Here is a 21345-nt window from a genome sequence, read left to right on the forward strand (position 1 = left end):
TCAGCACCAACAGAAGCTCTTGCTGCAAAAACAGCACCTGCTGTCCAAAAATCAGCAACCTCAGAAATTGCCCCAACTGAACTAGAAGTTGCTGCACTTGCTGAAACTGCCAAAATTACACCAGAAATTACAGAATTTGCTGCTGTCCAAGTTGCTGAAAATAGAGACAGCAACTGCTGTCAAACTGCCACAACCACTGCTGCCCACAAATCAGCACCAGCCGAAGTACCTGTTACATCCCCTGCTGCTGTCCATAAACCAGCAACTGCTGGAAGTGCCCCAACTGAACCAAAATCTGCTGAAATTTCTGAAACAAACCAGCCCCCTGGAGAATCCAGCACAACCAGATTGCTAGCACAGGTAAGTTGTTGTTTGCCCTCCCAAACTGAGATAAATCCAAGGCAAAATGCTAGTGCCATCACATTGAGGAGGGGAAAGGAGTTACAAGACAATAGGGATGAAAAATTGCAAAAACAGGGCATGGAAGAAATTCTGCTAGAAAGTGATCAGGGCAGTGATTTGCCCAGTTTACTCGTAGGAACTGACCCGATCGCTGGGCAAACTAAGCTGTCCAGCAGTGGTTTGCCCAATTCTCCAAAGAAGGCAGAAAGTGATTTGCCCAAATCAACAGACCAGGCAGAATCAAGTCAAAGGCAGAAACAGCAACCTATGGAGAAATTCAAGGTACCTCCTCCCTTCCCAAAGAGATTTGCAAGGTCCCAAAAGGAGAAAGAGGAAAAAGAGATATTGGAGACACTTCGCAAAGTGGAAATTAACATTCCCCTACTTGATGCTATCAAACAAATACCAAGGTATGCTAAATTTCTCAAAGAGCTATGCACCAATAGGAGGAAACTTGCTGAACATAAAAAGGTAAGTGTGGGGGAGTGTGTTTCAGCTGTAATCCAAAGGAAACTTCCAACCAAATGCAAGGATAGAGGAATGTTCGCGGTTTCATGCAAAATAGGCAATGTGGGGATAAAGAAAGCCATGTGTGACCTTGGAGCTTCAATAAATGTCATGCCTCTGTCTATTTTTAACTTGTTGAATGCAGGTACACTCAAGGGCACCAGCATTGTGATCCAATTAGCTGACCGATCCATTGTCTACCCCAAGGGAGTGCTTGAAGATGTGTTGGTGCAAGTGGACCAACTAGTCTTCCCAGCTGATTTTTATGTGATTGACATGGAGGAGGATAAGGGCAACATCACCTCTGATATCTTACTTAGGAGACCATTCTTGAGCACAGCAAGAACAAAAATTGATGTGCATGATGGCACATTGACCATGGAGTTTGAAGGGGAAATTATAAAATTTAATGTTTATGATGCCATGAAATTCCCCAATGATGTTTCTCTTGTTTATGGCCTTGATGTTATTGATGATTTAAGTCAAGAAATTTTTGATTTTGATCAAGAAAATTTACTTTATGATGGTCTTTGCAGGAGAGGAGAAGTGGACAGCAACATCATTGAAACAGAAAAAACAGCAGACTGCTGTAACTTGCTGGATGTGGGCGATTTGCCCAGTGATTTGCCCAGAACACCAGAAAATCTGCTCAAATCACAGCCCAAATCAGACAGCAAACAGCAGAAATCAGCACAGACATCAACTGCACCAGAACTGAAACCATTGCCTAGCCACCTCAAATATGACTACTTGGGAGCTGGAAATACACTTCCAGTCATTATTTCCAACCAGCTCAACCAAGAAGAAGAAGAAAAGCTCCTTGATGTGTTAAGGAAGCACAAAAAAGCAATTGGGTGGACCTTGGAGGACATAAAAGGCACTTCAAGACCATTCGGTGGAGGCTCATCTCACCAGAATCAGAGACAGGATGCAGCACATGGAGCACCTGTTGGACCTGCTAGTGGACCATTTTCTGCCCCAGCACCGTGACAGATAGCGATTTGCCCAGTGATTTGCCCGGTGCTTGCCCAAGTCACTGGTCAAATCACCCCCAGGCCAGGAAGTCCCTTTCCCTTTCCTTCTTAAATTTTTCCTTTATATATTTTACATTGGGGACAATGTTGGGACTAGGTGTGGGGGTACTGTTAGGTTCTTTTTGCATTGATTATATTATCTTTTGCTTTCTTTTTGTTTCTTTTTGCATCTTTTTACCCTATAAACACACACCAAAAATTTTTTCTTTTGCACACATTTTTTTCACTTCTCTTTTGCACACATTTTTTTCACTTCTTGCACACACACACAGAATTTTGTAGCTAATTGCTCTACTCAACATAGATAACAAGGTTGAAAGAGTGCCCTTATCTCATGACCCCATTGATTTGCCACCCCTTTAAGCCTAAATTGAATCATTCACAGTATGTTACCTTCACTTAGGGAGTTTTTCTCTTGAATTGAATCCTTAAATGTGCTAAGGTCAAGGGAAATAAAAATACAAATACATGCAAACACAAAGCTAGTGTAACTCCCTATGAGCTGATTTGCCCAAATTATCATGAAAAACCAGCACAAAGCACAAATCTCAAACTTGTTCCAATGGTCTAAAACTATGAACTGAGCCTAATAGCCACTTGGAGAAGTAACTGACTGAGTAACCGGGGGTGTATCACCCATGTACACAATCGCGTAAAAAGGTCAGTAACTTTTTCAAGCGAATAAGTTTCGATGGTCTAGACTATGAACAGAGCTAGTAGCCACTTGAACAATTGACTAACTGAGTAACCGGGGGTGTATCACCCATGTACACAATCGCGTAAAAAGGTTAGTGACTTTTTCAGGCAAGGATAAGAATAAGTGCTGCTGAAAATAAAAATATAAATTAAATAAAAAGGAGAAAGAGAGAAGGTGGCAGGTCACTCCTAGGGGTTACATTAAACCTAACATAAAAGAATAAGCATGATTGAATCAAAAACCTTTCTCTTGACCATGGTAGGTGAAAGGAAACAAGGAAAGGAGAGGATGACCTTAGTGCATATACTCTATACTGTGATACTTCAGTTTAGGAGTCTAGGGGGAGCTGATTAAGTGGAACTTAGGCTCTAAAGAAAAAGGGGGCTTGATTGGCTAAGTTATTTATTGCTTGAGGACAAGCAAAAAGCTAGGTGTGGGGGTATTTGATCAAGCATAATTTAGCCACATTTTTATCATAATTATTGTTGCTTATTTACACATTTTTTAGTTTAATTTATGATTTTTATCTTGTTTTTACAGAAAAGGAAGAAATTAGAAAATGGGAGAAAAAGTGCAGAAAAAGTACAGAAGGATGATTTGCCCAGTGATTTGCCCAAGATCACCAGCTAAACTGCTCCAATCACTGCCCAGATCAAGCTAAAGCAGAAACCCGGAGGCAACAGACAGCAGTGATATGGGCAGTGATTTGCCCAAGAAACTCGAAGATCACTGGCCAAATCACTCGTAGAGACATAGAGGACTGACTCACAGAGAAGCGATCTGGTCAGTGATTTGCCCAATCACTTGAAGAAACTGGTCAAATCACCGGGCAAATCACTTCGACAGCAGAAAATACAGCAGAGCGGGAAATTGTTCAGGAAACCGAATTTCAAGTTTTCAGAAGTCCAAATCCAACTCAATCACTACCAAAACAATTCCAAGAGCCACGAAAGAGTTTCTCACCTAAGGAATTCCAGTTGCAATTAAATTCAACATCAAAAGAGGAATCACAAGCCAAATTAAAGAGGGATTTCAAAACCCTAGAAGGATGGAACTCTTCAACTATAAAAGGGCAGCCTCCAAACCAGCAAAGGCATCTTCGGCTGAGGAATTGAACTCGCCAGAAACTCTCCAGCATCTTCCTTTTTCTTTTCTTTTCATCTTTTTGTGTATTTAGTCCACCATGAGTGGCTAAACTCCTTCTTTTCTAGTTGAAGTTGGTGAATTTCAGATTTTGTGATGAATTGGGAGATTTAAATCTCCATTGTTAAACTTCTATTTATTTTCAATATTTATGCAATTTGAGCTTTCCATAAATATTACTTTGCTTTTAGAATCAATAAGGGCCCATTGCTTTTAAATTGCTTAAGTAATATTGTTTGAATGATTTAGGTCCGTAATTGCTTAGGTTGTTCAAATACACATTTAATCAAATTGCATAATCTAAACTTGACCACGCGGTTGGCAAGGATAGAATTGGGTTTCTCTAAGTCTTAATGCAGTCAACAGTTGTTCGATGCTACAATGCCCCAAGGACGTTCCTTGGCAACTTGTTGATTAGTGTTTGATTAGCGAATGTTTCCTAATCAAACTAGAACTAAGGAGGAATTTGGATTATGAGAAGCGTCTTCCACATCCAAAACTAATTTATTGGAATAAATAGGAGAGTTAAAGAATCAATGATCAATTCTAAACAATCTGAAATAAGATCCATACTCCAACTAGAAGCTTTTCTCTTATTGATTTACTCATCTTTAAATTATTGCTTTCTTTTGTTATTTAGTGTTAATCCATCAACTCAAAACCCCCCTCTTTTAATTATTTGTTATTTACTTATCTTGGTTATTATTAGGAAGATCTTTAGTGTCAATTCCCTGTGGTTCGACCCTATTGCCACTATCTACAAGTTTATTGTTGATTGTTTAATAGGATTATTTTTTACGGCTTCGACAACCGCCTATCAACCACATTTTGCTTCTTATTTTTCCAAGACACTAGATTTCCTCCAACAAATACACAGTAGGTTGTAGTCGACCTTCTATCACTTTTGAATCTCGCCCAGTCAGTATTACAAAAACATTCAAGTGCAGTATGCCCATGATCACTGTAAAGTATACCGAGTCCAGTGATCCCTTTTAGATAATATAGAATTTATTCTAAAGTGATCCAATGTTTCACCATAGGTGCAAACATAAATTGGCTTACAACACTTATATCAAAAACAATATCTAGCCGAATCATCACCATAAGGTAGTTCAACTTTCCAATCAACCTCCTGTACCTCTCTGAATCATCATAAAGATCTTCGTCACCCTTTGTAAGACATATATTAGGAATCATTGGTGTGCTATAGGGTTTAGCTCCCATCTTCCCAGTTTCTGCAAGTAAGTCAATGATATACTTCCTTTGAGATATAAATTACTTCTCAAAGCTTTCGAATCCTAAGAAATATTTAAGCTGACTCAAATCTTTGGTATGAAAACTCGCATGCAAGTAGTTTTTGAGAAGAGATCCATGTACTATCAATCCCTATACTAACAATATCATCAACATACACAATAAGCTAGTATCTGAATTTCTATAGAAGACTGAGTGGTCACACTTACTTTTTTTTTCAACTTAAATTTTTAAACTTCACTGAACTTGCCAAACCATGCACGGGGACTCTACTTCAAACCATACAAAAATTTTTTCAAACGGTAGACTTTTTTATACTCCCCCTGAGTAACAAGTCCTGATGGTTGCTCCATATTCAGGAGATTACCATGTAAAAATGCATTCTTAATATCTAACTGGTGTAAAGGTCAATGCTGAGAAGCAGCTAGGGAGATGAACAAACGAACCAATGTCATTTTTGCCACGGGAGTAAAAGTATCAGAATAGTCAACATCATAGGTTTGTGCATAACCTTTGGTGACAAGACGAGTCTTAAGCCTCGCTACGGACCAATCTGGATTGACTTTGATGACAAAAACTCATTTACAGCCCACAGCCTTCTTGTCAGAGGATAAATCAACTAGTTCTCAAGTATGATTTTCATCTAGAGCCTTGATCTTCTCAAACATTGCATCACGCCATCCAAAGTAGGTCAGGGACTCTTTAATTGTCTTAAGCAAAGAAATGGAATCTAGAGAGACAATTAAGGAGGTAGAAGAATGAGATAGGTGATCATAAAACAGAAAGTTAACAACATAATAATTACCATAAAATTGTACAGCAAAAGACATACTCGAAGAGTTCCCACCATTAAATATGGTTCTATAAATGAACCACTCATTGTTCGCCTCTTGACCAATAGAGGTTTGTGCAACAGGATAAAAAGGAATTTGCTTGAAAAAGGCTATATCTATTGAGACCAGATATTTGTTGAGATTTGGAGTTCTTTCTGAAGGCGAGAATATCCCAAAAAAACACACTTTAAAATTTTAGGATCAAGTTTAGTCACATAAGGTTTGACATCCCGAACATAACAAGTGCTGCCAAAACGTTGTGGTTCTAGAAGAAACAATATCTTCTTAGGAAAGAAGATATTATAAGAAGTATTATCGTTTAGTACTGTAGAGGACATGTGATTAATGAGAAAACATGCAGTAAAGACAACATCAGCTTAAAATTGCTTAAGAACTTACATTTGAAATAATAGAGCTCGAGCAGTCTCAAGAAGATGTTAATTCTTCCTTTCAGCTACCCCATTGTGAGCGGGGTGTATCAACACATAATGATTGGTGAAAAATACAATGTTGAGTCATATAAGCCTGTAATGATTCTGACATATATTTTTTAGCATTGTCGCTTCGTAAAATTTGCACATAAACATTAAATTGAGTCTTGATTTCAGCACAAAAGGCAGAACAATGAGAAAATATTTCCGAACAATACTTCATAAAATAAATCCAAGTCATTCTAGAGTAATCATCTATAAAAGTGATAAAATATATGAATCCAGTCTTAGATCCAACCGGAGATGGCCCCAAACATCTGAATAAACAAATTTAAAAGTAGACTCAGCTCGTTTATTGACTCTAGGACTTAAAGAGCTTCGATTTGCAGAATGACATTACTCACATTCCAGTGAAGATACCTTATGAAATTGAGGGCATAACTTCTTCGAAACTGGTAAAGAAAGATGTCCCAACTAACAATATGCTTCAAACGAAGACACGACACTGGAGCAGGTAACAGACTGAGGCACTTATGCATCCAAAATATAGAGACCGCCAGATATAGTCATTTACCAATAATCTGTTTCGTCACAAGATTCTGAATGAGACAATGATAAAAAAAAAAAAAAAAAAAAAAAAAAAAAAAAAAAAACCAATTTAGGTCTTTAGTAAGTTTACTCACAAATATTAAATTAAAGGCAAGATGGATTATGTAAACCTAGCACAGATGATAAGATAATAGAAGGAGTATATTTAATAGTTCTAGAACCCATAACATTATAGGTTAACCCATCAGCTATAGTAATAGGAAAAAGTGCTTTATGAGATCGAAAGCTGATAAAAATATGAGGATTACCTGTCATGTGATTCGTGGCACCAGAATCAATAATCCATTTATGTGAAGAGCAAATAAGATAAGTTTTATCTATCTCGGCCGCTACTAGAGACGTTGGGATAATTTTAATAATATGGGTTTTACTGTTAGAAACCATCTTAACCAAAACCTTATACTCCTACACCTTCGAACGAATTAAAGAAATACAATAGAACCTAACCCAATGAACAATAGGCTATCACTGAAGAACACTTCCCAATCAACATCAGATGACTGGAGTTCCACCGGAGACGTGCCGAAAATGACCGGGCAACTGTCGGGGAAGAAACCGGAAGTCAAATGGATGCTACATGTGCTCCCACACGCCGTCGCATGACACTGGGGCCGAAACTTGGATCGGCGCATGAGTACTACTCGTGAAAGCTTCGGTCACCATTTTCTGATAAATGGTCGAAAATGATGCTACGCCTCTCCTTGCACCGGCGGTGAGACCAAACGGACACTCAAACGTGGTGACCTAACAACCAATTTCTCAACTCAAGAAACCCAAAGAAAATAGATACCCAAAAATTAGCTCAAAGGCTCTGATACCATGTACAAGATAAAGAATAATTGGACAATTTCAGTGTGTCTTCTCTATTGAAGTAAGTGTGTATATATAGAGATTACAAGACCTTATTAGGACAGTTCCTAAAAATTCTCTATCAATCAATTAGCCTATGATTATGTTCACCCTCTAACAGTAGCAAACAAATCCTTGTTCTTAGTTTCTAAACTCTACATTAATTGAAAAAAGAAAAAAAAATGAAAATAAACTCTACACTAATTGAAAAAAGGAAAAAAAGAGTCTCGTCCTAAAGGAGAAAATTTACTTCTCCATCTAGGCAGTTAGTAATAATTTTCTGAGTAATCATCTCAGCTTCTATCTATCAAGTTATGCACAGTCATATACAAAGATGAACATGATCCATGGTTACTGCATGAAGAATCTATTTAATCCCCAAAGGCCCTCTTTAGCTGTTCTTTTATCAAGTCTTCTGCAGATTACGGATTTTGATTGGGAGACAATGCAAGCAAAGCATCCCTTCTATTATCAAAGCACAGGAGCAGAAAAAGTAATATAAAAGAAAAGGAAAAAGGTTGCACGCTGTTGGGGTTAAGTGGTTTGAGGGCAAATTTTCAGACTGAATTGACATGGTATGTTCATGTTAAAGAGTCAATCCCGCAGCCAAACATGCATCTTCAGTGTCCAAGCCCAACCAAATCAAACCATAAAAATCTGGTTGAGAATGAACAGGTTTCATGAACCAAAGTTGAACAAGAGATTTCAGTGGTTAATAAACTCCATATCCTGCAAAATATTGCAATTGCCAAGTATAACTATTGACCACATGTAAGCAATAGAGTTCTTTTTTTTTTTTTTTTAAAAAAAAAAAAAAAGCCCAGTGTTAGATATGTAACAGATTCAGAAACACACAAGAGGAACACCAAAATTTCAAAGAAGAAATCTTGCAGTGGTTTAAACATTGGGAATTAACACTACAACAAAGATTGATTAAACAAAAAGAAACAAATACAAAAGACACATTTTATTTGGAGATGTAAGAACAAGAGTAATCTAAACGAAATTAGCATAACCAAAGAATATCAGAAAAAGGATGGACATGCATAGGTTGAATAGTCTACTACAAGGCTGCCACCAATTACTGCAACAGTACGAACATAGCAACCAGTCTCACCCACGCAAGTTAAGGTTTGGTTGGTGACAGCTTCGCCTGCAATTACATCATGATCCTTTACCTCCATCCAACCATTAGCAACCTGTTTGTTGTGAACAAAGCTAGAAAACTTTCCATTGGAATACTTATCAGTCAAAGCATGAGAAACATTCGTAATAAGCATATAGGTATCCTTCTTAGTTCCAGGAAGGTTCATAGTGAGTACTTGGAGAGGATAACTTCTTTTAATAGTTTCACGACTAAGCAATATACCCATTTCATTCATCACTTTAACTTCTCTACTGGACTTCATATTCTGTTTAACCTGCTTATAATTCCCATTCTTTGCATACCTTATTGTGCTCCTGAACTTATACCCATGCGTTACAGTAGTAGTAAAGTTACCTGCACTTGATTTAATCCACCCCGTCAGATGTGTTTTCCTCTTCCCCTTGATTGCAAACGACCCATCAAGATTTCTGAACTCTTCTCGTCGTTTTATGGAGGAACCAGGATTCTGATAATGCACAGATTTAGCTTCTACACTAGCTGCTCCAGTATCCAACCAAAGGTGCAAATTAGCATCAACAAGCCAATAAGAAATGCCATCATTAACACCAATTCCAAACACATGATCCTTTCCATCCAAAAGAACCCCTAAAGTTGGGGTCAAATCGAAGTCATAAGTGGGAAGATCAAATGCACCAATGGCCACCGCAGGTTCCCAGAACAAAGGATTAATCCCACCGGTGAAAATAACCGGAAATGGTACTTCTGAGGCCACAAACATCCCATCAATTGTCACGAAAACCTCCCTAAACGCTCCATTACCACGCAAAGTCGTCAAATTGTTCATTCTAATGTAAGTATTCGATGGATTCGAGTACCAAAACTCATCGTTTCCATGAAACGACACGTACAATTCCAAAACGGCTCTGCGTGTGTTGGCTGGGAATCTCAATTTCCTGAAATGAACATCCGAATCCCCGTCGATTATAAACCAGTACCCCTTATCATTACGAAATGAAGATATCGGAATTATCAAATCGGCCGGCGATTCATACACACCCTTAGCTCCAAATCCTCCGCGGTTTGGGGAAATGCTTATGTGATCACCCCGGGTTACCGAAGCCCTAACGGCAGCATCCTTGTAGAAGAAGATAACGACGTCGACATGGTAAACGCCAGTGTAGATACTATTAACGACGTTTTCGAGCATGATAGTGAAGTTAACGTTTCTCTTCGAGAGAAGATATGAGTAACGAGTAATATCCTTCCGAACAATCCAGAAGATACCGGACTCAGTCGGCTCGGCAGTGCTGGTACGGAGTAGCTCAGCTCCGTCGAGCCACAACCCGGAGATACGATCGTACTGGTCGCCACGTGAATTGGCGCGAAACTCGAGAGCGACATGGAGCCAAGGAGGTGGGCAATCGGAGGGCGGAGAGTAAGGGGTCGAGAAGGGAGGACGATTGATGGTGTTGCCGAATGTGTGGTGGATGATGTGGAGAGAGCATGATGGTTTCAAATGATCGGACGGTTGAGGATGGTTTAGTTCGAAGAATTGTTTGTACTCCGATCCAGATAGAGTGGGTTTGGGTTTAGCTGATGATGGCCTGAAGAAGTGATCTGGAGCTGATGACTGTGTGAGTGGAAAAGAAATAACTGTAAGGAGAAGGAGAAGAAGAGAAGCTCTTTCCATTATTGGAAACTGGAGGAAAGGCAGGAAAGGCTGTTAGTTGTTTGTTAATTATATAGTTTTAAGAAAAATAGATGGGTCTAAAAATCATAAAAAAATAAAATAATTTTCTAAAATTAATAAACTTGACCCTAATATTAAAAATAAAAAAATTCACTTTTAAAAAAATTCTTTATATATTTGGTCAATAAAAAGCCACTAATGTATTTTTATAGATAGTATCTTTTACTTATATTTAGATCTTACTGTAATTATCATCATTGATCAAATTTCTCAACTTGGTCATGATCATAAGTTCTAAGTCTCTCCTCCAACTTTATTAACCAAGCAAGAAATTAAGAGATCAAATTCAAGTGATGTACACAAGAAGCAAATCCTCATGTGAATGCACACTAATTATAGCTAAAATGATAAAGGTAATTAAAGGTTTAAGAACTGGAGATGCAGCCATATCTTAAATCATCTGCAAAGAGTCTGCCATTGGCAACTGCAACAATCCTGGAGTAGCAGATGGACTCATCCTTGTAAACCAACCTCTGATCAGCGTTTGAATCACCAGAAAGACTAGGCTGCTGCTGCTCTGAAATCGGAATCCATCCATTCCAATTCTGGAGATTATCAGTAGTCCTTGACAAGTTATTTCCATTAGACCATGTCTCCTCAAAAGCATGAGAGATATTTGACACAAATTTCCCTGATAAAACTGAAGTGATAATTCTTAAAGGGTATTTCCTTGTAACAATAACACGTTTAAGCAACTCTCTCCTCTCATTGAAAACCTGAACTTCCTTGTGTACCTTGATTTTCATTTTAACAAATCTGTAAGTTGCATTGTTTTCAAATTGTATAAAGCTCCGGAACCTGAACTCCTGCATTGTAAGAGTTGTCAGGTTCCCTGAACTTGAGATGACCCATCCCTTGGATTCACTCCTTCCCTTTCCTTTAGTCTCAAATGACCCATCAAGCCGCTTAAATTGTTCCTGGCCTTGTAATGCAAGAGAAGGATTATGAGCAATCACAGTTCCTGCTGTGACAGAAGATGAGCCTTTGTCTAGCCAGATATGCAAATTTGCATCAACAAACCAATATGGAATCGCGTCGCCTATTCCAACTCCAAATTCATGAACCTCACCATCCAAAATCTTCTCTAAGAAAGGTGTCACCTCAAAATCATAAGAAGGGAGATTGAAAGCCCCAATGGCAACAACTGGTTTCCAAAACAAAGAGTTGATCCTAGCAGTCAAGAAGATAACTGGAAATGGCAACTCTGAGCCCACAGTAGCTCCATCTATTGTCACAAGTACCTCTCTACAAGCACCATTGCCTAGTAAAGAGATATTATTCATTCTCATGTATGAACTTGATGGATTTGAGTACCAAGACTCATCATTTCCATGAAATGAAACATAAACTTCAAGAACAGCCCGGCGAGTGTTTTGTGGGACTACGATCTGCTTCGAAGGCAGATCTAACTCATTTTTTATTTCGAACCAAAACCCAGTTTCCCCATCATCAGATATTGGAACAATTAAATCAGCAGGTGTATCATAGAAACTCAACTGATCTTCTACCACATTAGCCCCACCATAGAAGAAGAGAGTGACACTAACATTGTAAACCCCAGCAGAGACATCATTACCAACACTTTGAAGCATCATTGTGAGGTTAAGATTTGTTTTTGCAAGAAGAGAGGAGTACCTAGAGATGTCCTTTTTGAATCTCCACAAGTTGCTTGATCTGTTGGTGCTCAGTTTGGGCGTGCTAGTGCGAAGCAGCTCTACGCCACCAAGCCATAAACCAGATATGCTGTAGGAAGTTTCATTGCTGCATTCAGCTTGGAAATTGAGCACAACATGGCTCCATGGAGATGAGCAATCAGAAGGGGGAGAATAAGGGGTGGAAAAGAGAAAGTTAGCGGTGTTTGTGAAGGTGTGGTTGATGATTGAGTTGATGCATGATGGAGCCAAATGATCTGATGGTAGAGGAGGAGTGATTTCAAAGTATTCTTGGGATTCTTGCAACCCAAAAGTGGTAGAAGGGAAGATTAAGGATAGTGGGATGAAAAAGAGAAAGCAGAGAAGACTGAGAAATGTCTTCATTTTTTGGAGCAAGAGGAGAGTGCTTTCTTTGGTGTTTGATTTCTGCTACTCAATATAAATAAAAATCATGCACATAGTTATGAAATATGTGAGGGTCATGAATTATGTATGCCTTGCCAGTCACAATAGTGCGAAGAAGAAACAGTTGGGATCTTCTTGATCATAGCAGAAACTCATTCTGCATGTCTAGTTGTGTAACTGGTTGACCATTGAGATTCAGAACAATCCATATACAAACACTGTTAAAAGTTCTCTTTTAAAGCTAGGCCGGTTAATGAATCAAGTTGCTTCTGAGTTATTAGATATTCCACTTGAAAAAATTTCAGCTTTTGCATAATATATTGCATTTCATCAGGTTTATAGGACTACATCTAAGGAGGGTAGACAAATACACTAATTGCCCAATTCAAAATAAACACTAATAGCCCAATTCAAAATGAACCAAAACTAAACCTAACAACTCAAAGAAAAATAAAAGTGAAAATCTATTAAAAAAAATCAAACCAACAAACAAATTGAATCACCCCAACTCAACACATGTAAACACGGAAAACAACTAAAACACAAAAAACGAAATGTCAAACAATCAACTGCGCTTCGCCAACGACCGACGTCAAACCGAGCAGCACCGATTTAAAAATAAGCGGCACAAAAGAACATTAGAACAGCAAATAAAAAAAAAAAAAACGCCACAAAGTGGACATGCAAGAGGACAAGGGCCACTAGCATGAACAGAAGAACCGTTGACAATAGCAACTCAGAGAGCATTCGAAAAAGACTGAAAGAAGCGTGAACTATCAGATGCATCGATGCAGTCTCGAGATGTCGAGGTTCCTCCTCCAGCAACCATAGTTGAACCCTCCAGAAACAAGTCTATCAAGGCATAACTTCCTCCTCAATCAGCAATGGAACCTAAAAAATCAAAACAAAACACACCAACCAATAAAAACAAAAAAAGCAAACAGCACATCTTAACACTCTCATGGAGAAAACACAGAAAAACTGTAGTATCAAAACAAATTATCTTTCTTTCCTCTCCATAGACAAGGAAAAATAAAGCAAAACAATAAATAATTAAACTAAAAGGCAAACGAAAATTAAAAAAAAAAAGACTTTGACTTTGCTCTAGGAGTCCGACACTTGCGATGGCCCTTCTATATAATTTCCTTTCTTTCTCTCTTTCCCTCTTACTTGGAAAGGTAAATTTATTATTTAAGGGGAAAACATTTAATTTTTGTGTTTGCATGTGTTGGATTGAATTGTGTTTTAATTATTTTTTGTGTTTCCATATATTATTTTGGAGTGATTTAATTTGTTTATTAGTTGGCTTGAACACGTGTTGGATTGAGGTGTTTGATTGGGGTGGTTCGATCTGTTTATTAGTTGGATTGATTTTTTTAGTAGATTTTCAATTTTATTTTTTGAATTGCCGAGTTTGATTTTAATTTTTGTTGGATTGAGCCATTACTATATCTGCCTATCCTCTTTATATCAATGAAAACTATCCGACAAGTATAATTAGAATAAAAAAAAATAGTAATAGCAGTAGTAATAATGATAATAATATATGACCTTTGTCTAATATATATAACATAGTTTATTCAAAAATCAACCAACCTGTTCGTGATTGGTGAAATAATTTTATTTTTGCACTGAAGCTACCTGTAAAATTAAATATTTTATTAATTTGGAAAAATTTTTTAAAAAAATCAAAAACAAAGATTGCAAAGCAAGCAGCTCAGCTGATCCTGTAGGACCCAAAAGCTGGATAACGAACTTCAGGTCGTCACAATGAGTTTTTACTAAAGTCACAAAGAAGGTGAAAAAAAAGGACTCTCGTGGCGCTATTGTAATTTCCCACGTACAAGGTTTCACCAAAATTTTCTTTCAACTGAGGTGTCTTTATCACCTAGAGAATTCTTCTGCACACTCGCTACACTCTTTGCTATGGCGGGTGATAGTTCGTCTTTAAACAGAATCAAAATTCCCTCACTCGTTTCTCGTGTGATCTCTTCCTCTTCAAAAGCGATTTTTCTTCTTCTTTTTCTTCTTTCGAAGAAGCCATTATTCGATTTCTTTTTCTCCTGTGATCTCTGTTTCTGTCTGGCTTTTTTTACTGTGAAAACAAACTTGAGCTATCGAACATGTTCTACTCTCACCAGCTTCTAGCTCGCAAAGCACCTCTAGGACAGATTTGGTGACCTTCTAGTTTCTCTTATCTTCAATTTCTTACTTGTAAAATAGTTGTTTTACTTCATTTTCTATCTCCGATCTTGAAGACTATGACTCTGTTTCTTAAAATGATGAATATCGATTTCTGATGATGTTGATTATGTTTTGAGTGTTTTTGGAGTTGTTTCCTCTGTGTTTCTACGTGGGTGTTAACATGAATCACTGTTTTCTCTCTCTTTGTGTGTAAAGGATGGCTGCAACAATGCATGCGAAAATTAATCGGAAGAAACTTAACAAGCTCAACATAATTCAAATCTGGTTATTCCTTTTTCTGAGTTGTTTATTACTTTTTCTTTTGAAATTATTTATAAATTCTATTATCTACCTCTGTGAAGTTAATGGGAACTTTCTCTGTTCCGTTTGTTTACAGTGAACAGATTTTGAATCCCTCTGTTCCAATGGCACTCAGGCTCTCTGGAATTCTAATGGGTACTTTCTCCTTTTCAGTCTCTCTTTTGAATTTGATTTCTGCTTGATAGTCACTGTAATAGAATATGTTCTTCTCTTGTATCTTCTCAGGTGGAGTTGTGATTGTTTACGAGCGAAAAGTGAAACTCCTCTATGGTGACCTCCAATCCCTTGCTTAACTCATATCTGAAGTTCAATTTCAAGTTTCAACATCTGGGTTAACAATGTTAACTGTGTGTTTCTTTGCAGATGATGTAACCCGTTTGCTGGTACTTGCACTAATTTTTATATCGAGAACGGAATCTATTCTCTCTTTTTTCTCTTTCCGTTTCCAGTTTCTGCGCTAAATATGTTCACTGACAATTTTTTCGTTTCAAAGGTCGAAATAAACGAAGCGTGGAAAGTAAAATCAGCGCCAGACCCTACTGTCCTTCCTAAAGGGAAATCTCAGGCTAAGTTCGTCATTGTTTCTCTTCTCCTTTCTTTAAATCATCGTATCTTAGCATAGTTATATTCACTAAACCAGCCCACTGCCCACCATAGGCCATAGCGCGCACATTTAAGAGGGAATGACATGGGTATTTTAACAAAGTTAAAGACCTGTGCATGTTAGAGTTCAGTCTCTTGACAGCGAGAGCGTTATGGACCAACGCGCAAAGCTAGCAGGGTAAAATGGCATTGTTCATTTCTTGTTGATTGGTGTTTGTTCATGTTTGCAGAAAGGAGGCTGTGACTTTGCCAGAAAACCAAGATACAGATGTGGGAGACATTGAGCGATCCGTTAATTTCTCCAATACAAACGCCAGAATGGGTTTCCAGCAAACAGCCTATTTTGCGATGGTAAATTAATATAATCAATCATAAATTTCGCCTTCTTCTTTTAGCTTTAAATGATACATATACTCTGCATAACGTGTAATCGATCCATTAAATGTTGTAATGACATCTTTGTAAGGCTCGAATTTGAACTGCTGTTCGATACAAATCAGTGTTTAAAAAAAAAAAAGAAAAGAGTGATGTGTTTCTTTATTTCGCTAGAAGAATAATGAAAATGGCGTAAAATGAACATCTGTTAGATTTTTATCCACTCCTGATCGAAACGTGAATCCATTTTGCTTGATGGGAGGTGTTTGATAAATTTACTCAGTTAACTGACGAAGCTATACAGGGCCTTCAGTCCTGGCATATTCAAATAAATTGGATTAGCTTTTAAGAAAGTGAAAACTTAACTCTATGGATCAGTCCGTTATCCAAAGCTATTAGCTAGGGTTACGGATTGAAGTATGTCATGTATAATAGTGAAAATATGTGGATGTATAGGATTTTACTGTATCTTTCTTATATTGTCGAGTCACTTGACCATGAGACGTAAGGTCTGGTTGAGGTAGAAAATAAAATAGCCTTCTGCTTGACCGCACGAGCAGTAACTGCATGCCAAATGTGGACTTTTCCAATCAAAATTCACCGGAAAAGGCTGTCAAACTGACAAGATGCATTTGTCCATCACATACAACTTCTCCTATTTTTATAGGCTTTGAGTCTGGACTCTGGAGATCACTTCTCCCTTGTTCATTTGAGTGATCTTTCTAATCTTTTCATGAATCACAAAATTGAATTTTCATCGTTCCTTTGGAACAAGCTTTAATTTGATTCCTTACGAGTTTTGTTAATTGTTGATGTATCTTGATGTATTGTCATGTCAACCCTTACCTGTTTGCTCTTCAAAAACATGTAACTAGTATCCTACTCGTTTCTCTGTCTTCTATGTCTTAAATTGCTCAGTACGAAAGTTTTATCTCAGTTCAATGCATGTGAATTAACGAGGGACTGAATCACATTAGTAGATGGTAATTTCTTTTAAGCTTTCTTTTTATAAACTGCCTGAAAATACTCTTCTAAAATACTCTGCATTGCCCCATAGAGTTCTCTGTGTAGATAATGTTCTCCATGTGCAGAGACTTGATGATATCGATGAGCCCTTTATTAATAACGATCCCAGGGAGGAAGATGCATTTCAGCAACTACATCAAGGTTTTCCCTTCTCAAATTCCTTAGTTGTCCTCCTACCCAGCAATCGATAAATATATCCAAATATGATGATATTGTAAGCTAAAAAGTCTTGTTATCTCAGCTGATGCAGACAACATCAAATTGTTTGAACGTTTTGATTTATATCAGTCGCACACAGAAACGTACAACCGCTTTGAAAGGTGATTCCATGTCCTGGTGCAATATTAGTTTCTGCATTTGCATGACCTGTTTTGTGTAATGTGGCTTCAAAAGATTAAAATCATACATTTAGGAATTATATAAGTTTTCAGCCTAGAATTCACGTAGGATTTACTCTTCTATATCCGCTGATCTACTTTTGTTCTCTTATAGATCTCTCTCTTTCTGATTTGGCAGGTTCGACATCGAAGAAGATGAGGAGACACAACTCAACTTCACTTCAGGGGGGAATATGGAGATCCCAACTACTCTCATACCCTCCCCACCCCCACAGGATGAAGCTCTAAGAGGTCAATACATGATTTGTGCCCATCAGAAATTATGCATGTCTTTTTTTTTCTTTTTTCTTTCATTTTGACATAGGAAGCATTTCTTTGTTGAAGTTTTTCAGACTTTTGCGTTGGTTGCTTGTTATTTAAAACGATCTTTGTTATCTCCATGCTTCAGCAGGGTTATGCAATTAGTGTGGGACTTTTCTATTTTCCCAATTGTCTTCCCTGGACTGTTGCGTGCAAACTTTGATAATATATATTTTTTTCCTTTAAAAAGGTAGTCTTAAACCTTTCCGGTAAAGAATTAGTGAAATTTTTTAATAGTGAATGATATACCATTTTTCTTTTCTATTAGTAACTATAAAACACTCTGATTTATTCCTCTTCCAGTTTAAAAAACTGAAACATTGTAGATGTGTTCAGAGTAGCATTAGGCTTAACTGATAGAATGAACACACATAAACATTCTCCTAAGAAACCGTCCAGCTGAGTACGTTTATTAGAATTAACATGACCCTCTGCAGCTGATGGATTTGAAGACCACCTTGAAAAACAAATCAGCCAACCATCTGATGAATGCAGGGCAGCCAGACAGGTAGAGTTTTTTTAATTATAGAAACTGCATGGCTCCTCATGTAATATTAGATAAATAAAATAAATAGAAATTTAACTGATCTAGAAAGGGGGATGAAACAGGATCAACATGCGCAAGTAATCATTAAAAAGAAAACAAGAAGACATGCAACTCCTGCAATGGATTATGAGCAAACCATCATTCCTGGTCAAATATACCAGGCATGGCTTCAAAATGCTTCTAATATTGCCTCAAGAAGAGGAAGAAAAAGAAAGGTTTGTGCTTGATCTCCAGCATGATTCACATTTCAAATTTGTGCAGAGAAACTTTTTGTTATCATGTATGTTAGAAAGAATTGGATAGATGAAGAATGTGCCGACTTGCCTATATGTGTTCGGAATTTCAATGTCTTTTTGTAAGTGTCCACCCCTGCAAGACAGGCATTTAACTGAAAAAACAAGGCAGCTTCAACAATAAAATGCATATTTGGCAGGCACGCAGGGATATCATGTCTACAATGAAGGTAGCTAATCTCATGGATCTGCCACCTACGGTACTTATGGACGATTTATATACACCTGAAAATAGACAAATCTATTATCCAGCACCTCTACTGGAGCTTTGGATGAAAAGTACCCAACCTCCCCATGACTCACCTTCTGGTAAGAGTTCAAGTCTAGTTGCTTCTGGGGTATCATCCTAAGAAAGACAATGAATGAGTAGATTCATATTTTACTTCTGTGCAGCAAGGATTTCCGAACCTCTGCCTCCAGAACCATCTTTATCATCACCGCCAGAGAGAGGACATTATCAGGAATCAACAGGATATGTAAGTCTTCAATCATATATTAATTTGTTTATTCCAAGGAGAATACTGCAGCATATCTGATAGGGTTTTTGGACATGAAGCCTTTTGAAGATTTTCACAGTGGGATTGGGTCTCAGTCAATGGGTGTTTCCATAGAGAAACAGCGGAAAGCTGTTGTTGATGATGAGATACCAATGGAAAATCTTATGGGAGAACTAAGAACCAACATTATGGACAATAGTAGGAAGATAACTGAGGCCAATTTAGTGACACCTGGAAATTCTGGTAAGTTGCCTCTCTTTCCTAATTATATGATACACTTGTATACTGCATAGTAAGGATTCCTGAGGTAATGACGACTACTTCTATATTTATTGTTTTTGCTTGTGTAAATTTACAGGAGATGAAATTAGATCCATTCCAAGCTCGGGATCAGGACATGGTATGCCATCACATCATTCAGAAGTCCATTCAGGAAGGTTAGGAGAACATCTGTTCATGTAAAATCAACTAGAATGACAAATGTTGTATGTGAAATGTCATCTGAATGTTTTAGGATTAGCCACTGAATTTGGCTTTGGTCCTAATTAGCTGCTTCAATTGAATGTATCTATATATATACACACACCAAACCATGTATTGAGGATTTACGCACAGTTAATTGCTAGATCGAACAAGAAAAGGCCTTACTCCTCATCTAGAAACAGTGGCAATGGCCTTGAACCAGTAGAAGAAGAGAATTCGTGGAAGTTTCCTGATCCAAATTTCAAGTTATCAAGGTTGTCTGAGAATGGCCACACACCTGATCCAGGTAACAGACAGCTCTTAGGTTGTAGCAGCCTTGGCTATTGAAATTTTAACCATTTTCCTGTTAGAGAGCCTAAATGTGCTTTTCTTTTTTCCCGACACAGAATTATTGGAGACTGGACCTACACAAACCCAACATCCAATAATCAGTCAGCCAATGGACAAGATAACTGACACCATCCGGATGTATAGCTCCTTTAGTATTTATATATAATGTTCCTAGTTCTAATGTCCGTTGTTTGAACAGTTGACTCCTATTACTTGGACTGGCATTTCCACAGGCAGATGAAAGCACATTTTGAGACACCAGGAAACCCTCTAGTTGAATCCTTGAACAAACTAGCAGTTGGAATGAACCGAAAAGGAGCAGCCATGCTCTTTTATCAAACTTGTGGTATTAACGCATAGTCCTTTCTCTCGCAAATAAATTAGTAAAGTTGCCATTAATTTTGTATTAACTTCCAAAAAAGTTAAAATGGACGTGGCTAATGTGTATGCAGTTCTTGCTTCTCGTGATTTTCTAAGAGTTGAGCAGAAAGTTCCTTACGGGGAGATTCTCATTTCTAAAGGAGGAAAGTTGTGATGGTATAAGGTCAGTAAGGTCGTATAGCATATACTTTTAGCATTTCCTTGTTTGTTGCCTCTGTACTATAACATGGTTAAGGCTTAGAATTTACTAGTAATACAATTATTTCTTCCATGATACAGCTTATTATTTTAGACAAAACCCAGAATTTACACAACGGTCCAGTCCTCAATTATCAAAGTACAAAAATATATATTTTGTGAAGAAAAAAAAAAAGCTTCTCTGCAGTTGTTTGGAGATATCCTGCAATATCTTATTCTCATGCTGATGTACTACTCCTTTGCCTGGTATTATCAGAATTTTGCCTATCTTACTATTGCATTACAAAGCTGTTTGCTGTAATTCCTGTTTTTGCCAGTAGTATATATTCTGATTGTTCATGGAATATATACGTATTTCTGTTCTCTATTCACTATTCAGTACTACTTACTGTTCTCTTTCTGCTTACAACATAGACACTTCTATTTCTAGAAAGGTACAGGTTCCAAAATTACTTGTAGAATAGCAATTATGCGAGCAACTGGCTGGTTGAGGTTGCTCTTAAATGAATAGTGCAAGAAAGTTCAATATTTGCTGAAGGCTCCATCTGTCGGTTTGTTATCCTCTTCCTGTCTTCCATCCGTCTTAAATTTTAGGTAATTTTCTTTTTAGAATGAAATTTTACTTATTTGATTCCTAATATATACCCTATTTCACATGCATTAAAAAATAAAATTTATTAGTTATAAAAATAATTCAGTAAGAAAAAGGTAATATTAAAAAAATCAACACAAAAT

General features: G+C 37.5%; 3 protein-coding genes across 3 annotated transcripts; 1 reads left to right on the top strand and 2 right to left on the bottom strand.

Annotated features, from left to right (window-relative positions):
* Positions 1-8601: 8601 nt before the first annotated feature.
* On the bottom strand, positions 8602-10597 carry LOC110623915 (peptide-N4-(N-acetyl-beta-glucosaminyl)asparagine amidase A). Its single transcript, XM_021768939.2, has one exon. It carries the CDS (start codon positions 10555-10557, stop codon positions 8785-8787), a length of 1773 nt encoding a protein of 590 aa, XP_021624631.1. The 5' UTR covers positions 10558-10597; the 3' UTR covers positions 8602-8784.
* Positions 10598-10714: 117 nt separating this feature from the next.
* On the bottom strand, positions 10715-13789 carry LOC110624708 (peptide-N4-(N-acetyl-beta-glucosaminyl)asparagine amidase A). Its single transcript, XM_021769972.2, has one exon. It carries the CDS (start codon positions 12651-12653, stop codon positions 10983-10985), a length of 1671 nt encoding a protein of 556 aa, XP_021625664.1. The 5' UTR covers positions 12654-13789; the 3' UTR covers positions 10715-10982.
* An 833-nt stretch (positions 13790-14622) lies between these two features.
* On the top strand, positions 14623-21151 carry LOC110625280 (sister chromatid cohesion 1 protein 1). The gene is made up of 21 exons (XM_021770889.2): positions 14623-14850; positions 15075-15143; positions 15256-15314; positions 15405-15449; positions 15543-15562; positions 15673-15749; positions 16013-16133; positions 17249-17324; positions 17425-17503; positions 17700-17812; positions 18319-18389; positions 18491-18643; positions 18862-19030; positions 19115-19197; positions 19278-19461; positions 19577-19655; positions 19845-19987; positions 20088-20169; positions 20265-20377; positions 20484-20575; positions 20692-21151. The coding sequence occupies exons 1-20, from the start codon at positions 14798-14800 to the stop codon at positions 20564-20566; spliced, it is 1872 nt and encodes a 623-aa protein (XP_021626581.1). The 5' UTR covers positions 14623-14797; the 3' UTR covers positions 20567-20575; positions 20692-21151.
* The last annotated feature ends 194 nt before the right edge of the window (positions 21152-21345 follow it).

This window comes from Manihot esculenta, chromosome 10, assembly GCF_001659605.2.
Source record: "Manihot esculenta cultivar AM560-2 chromosome 10, M.esculenta_v8, whole genome shotgun sequence".
Taxonomy (NCBI): Eukaryota; Viridiplantae; Streptophyta; class Magnoliopsida; order Malpighiales; family Euphorbiaceae; genus Manihot; species Manihot esculenta.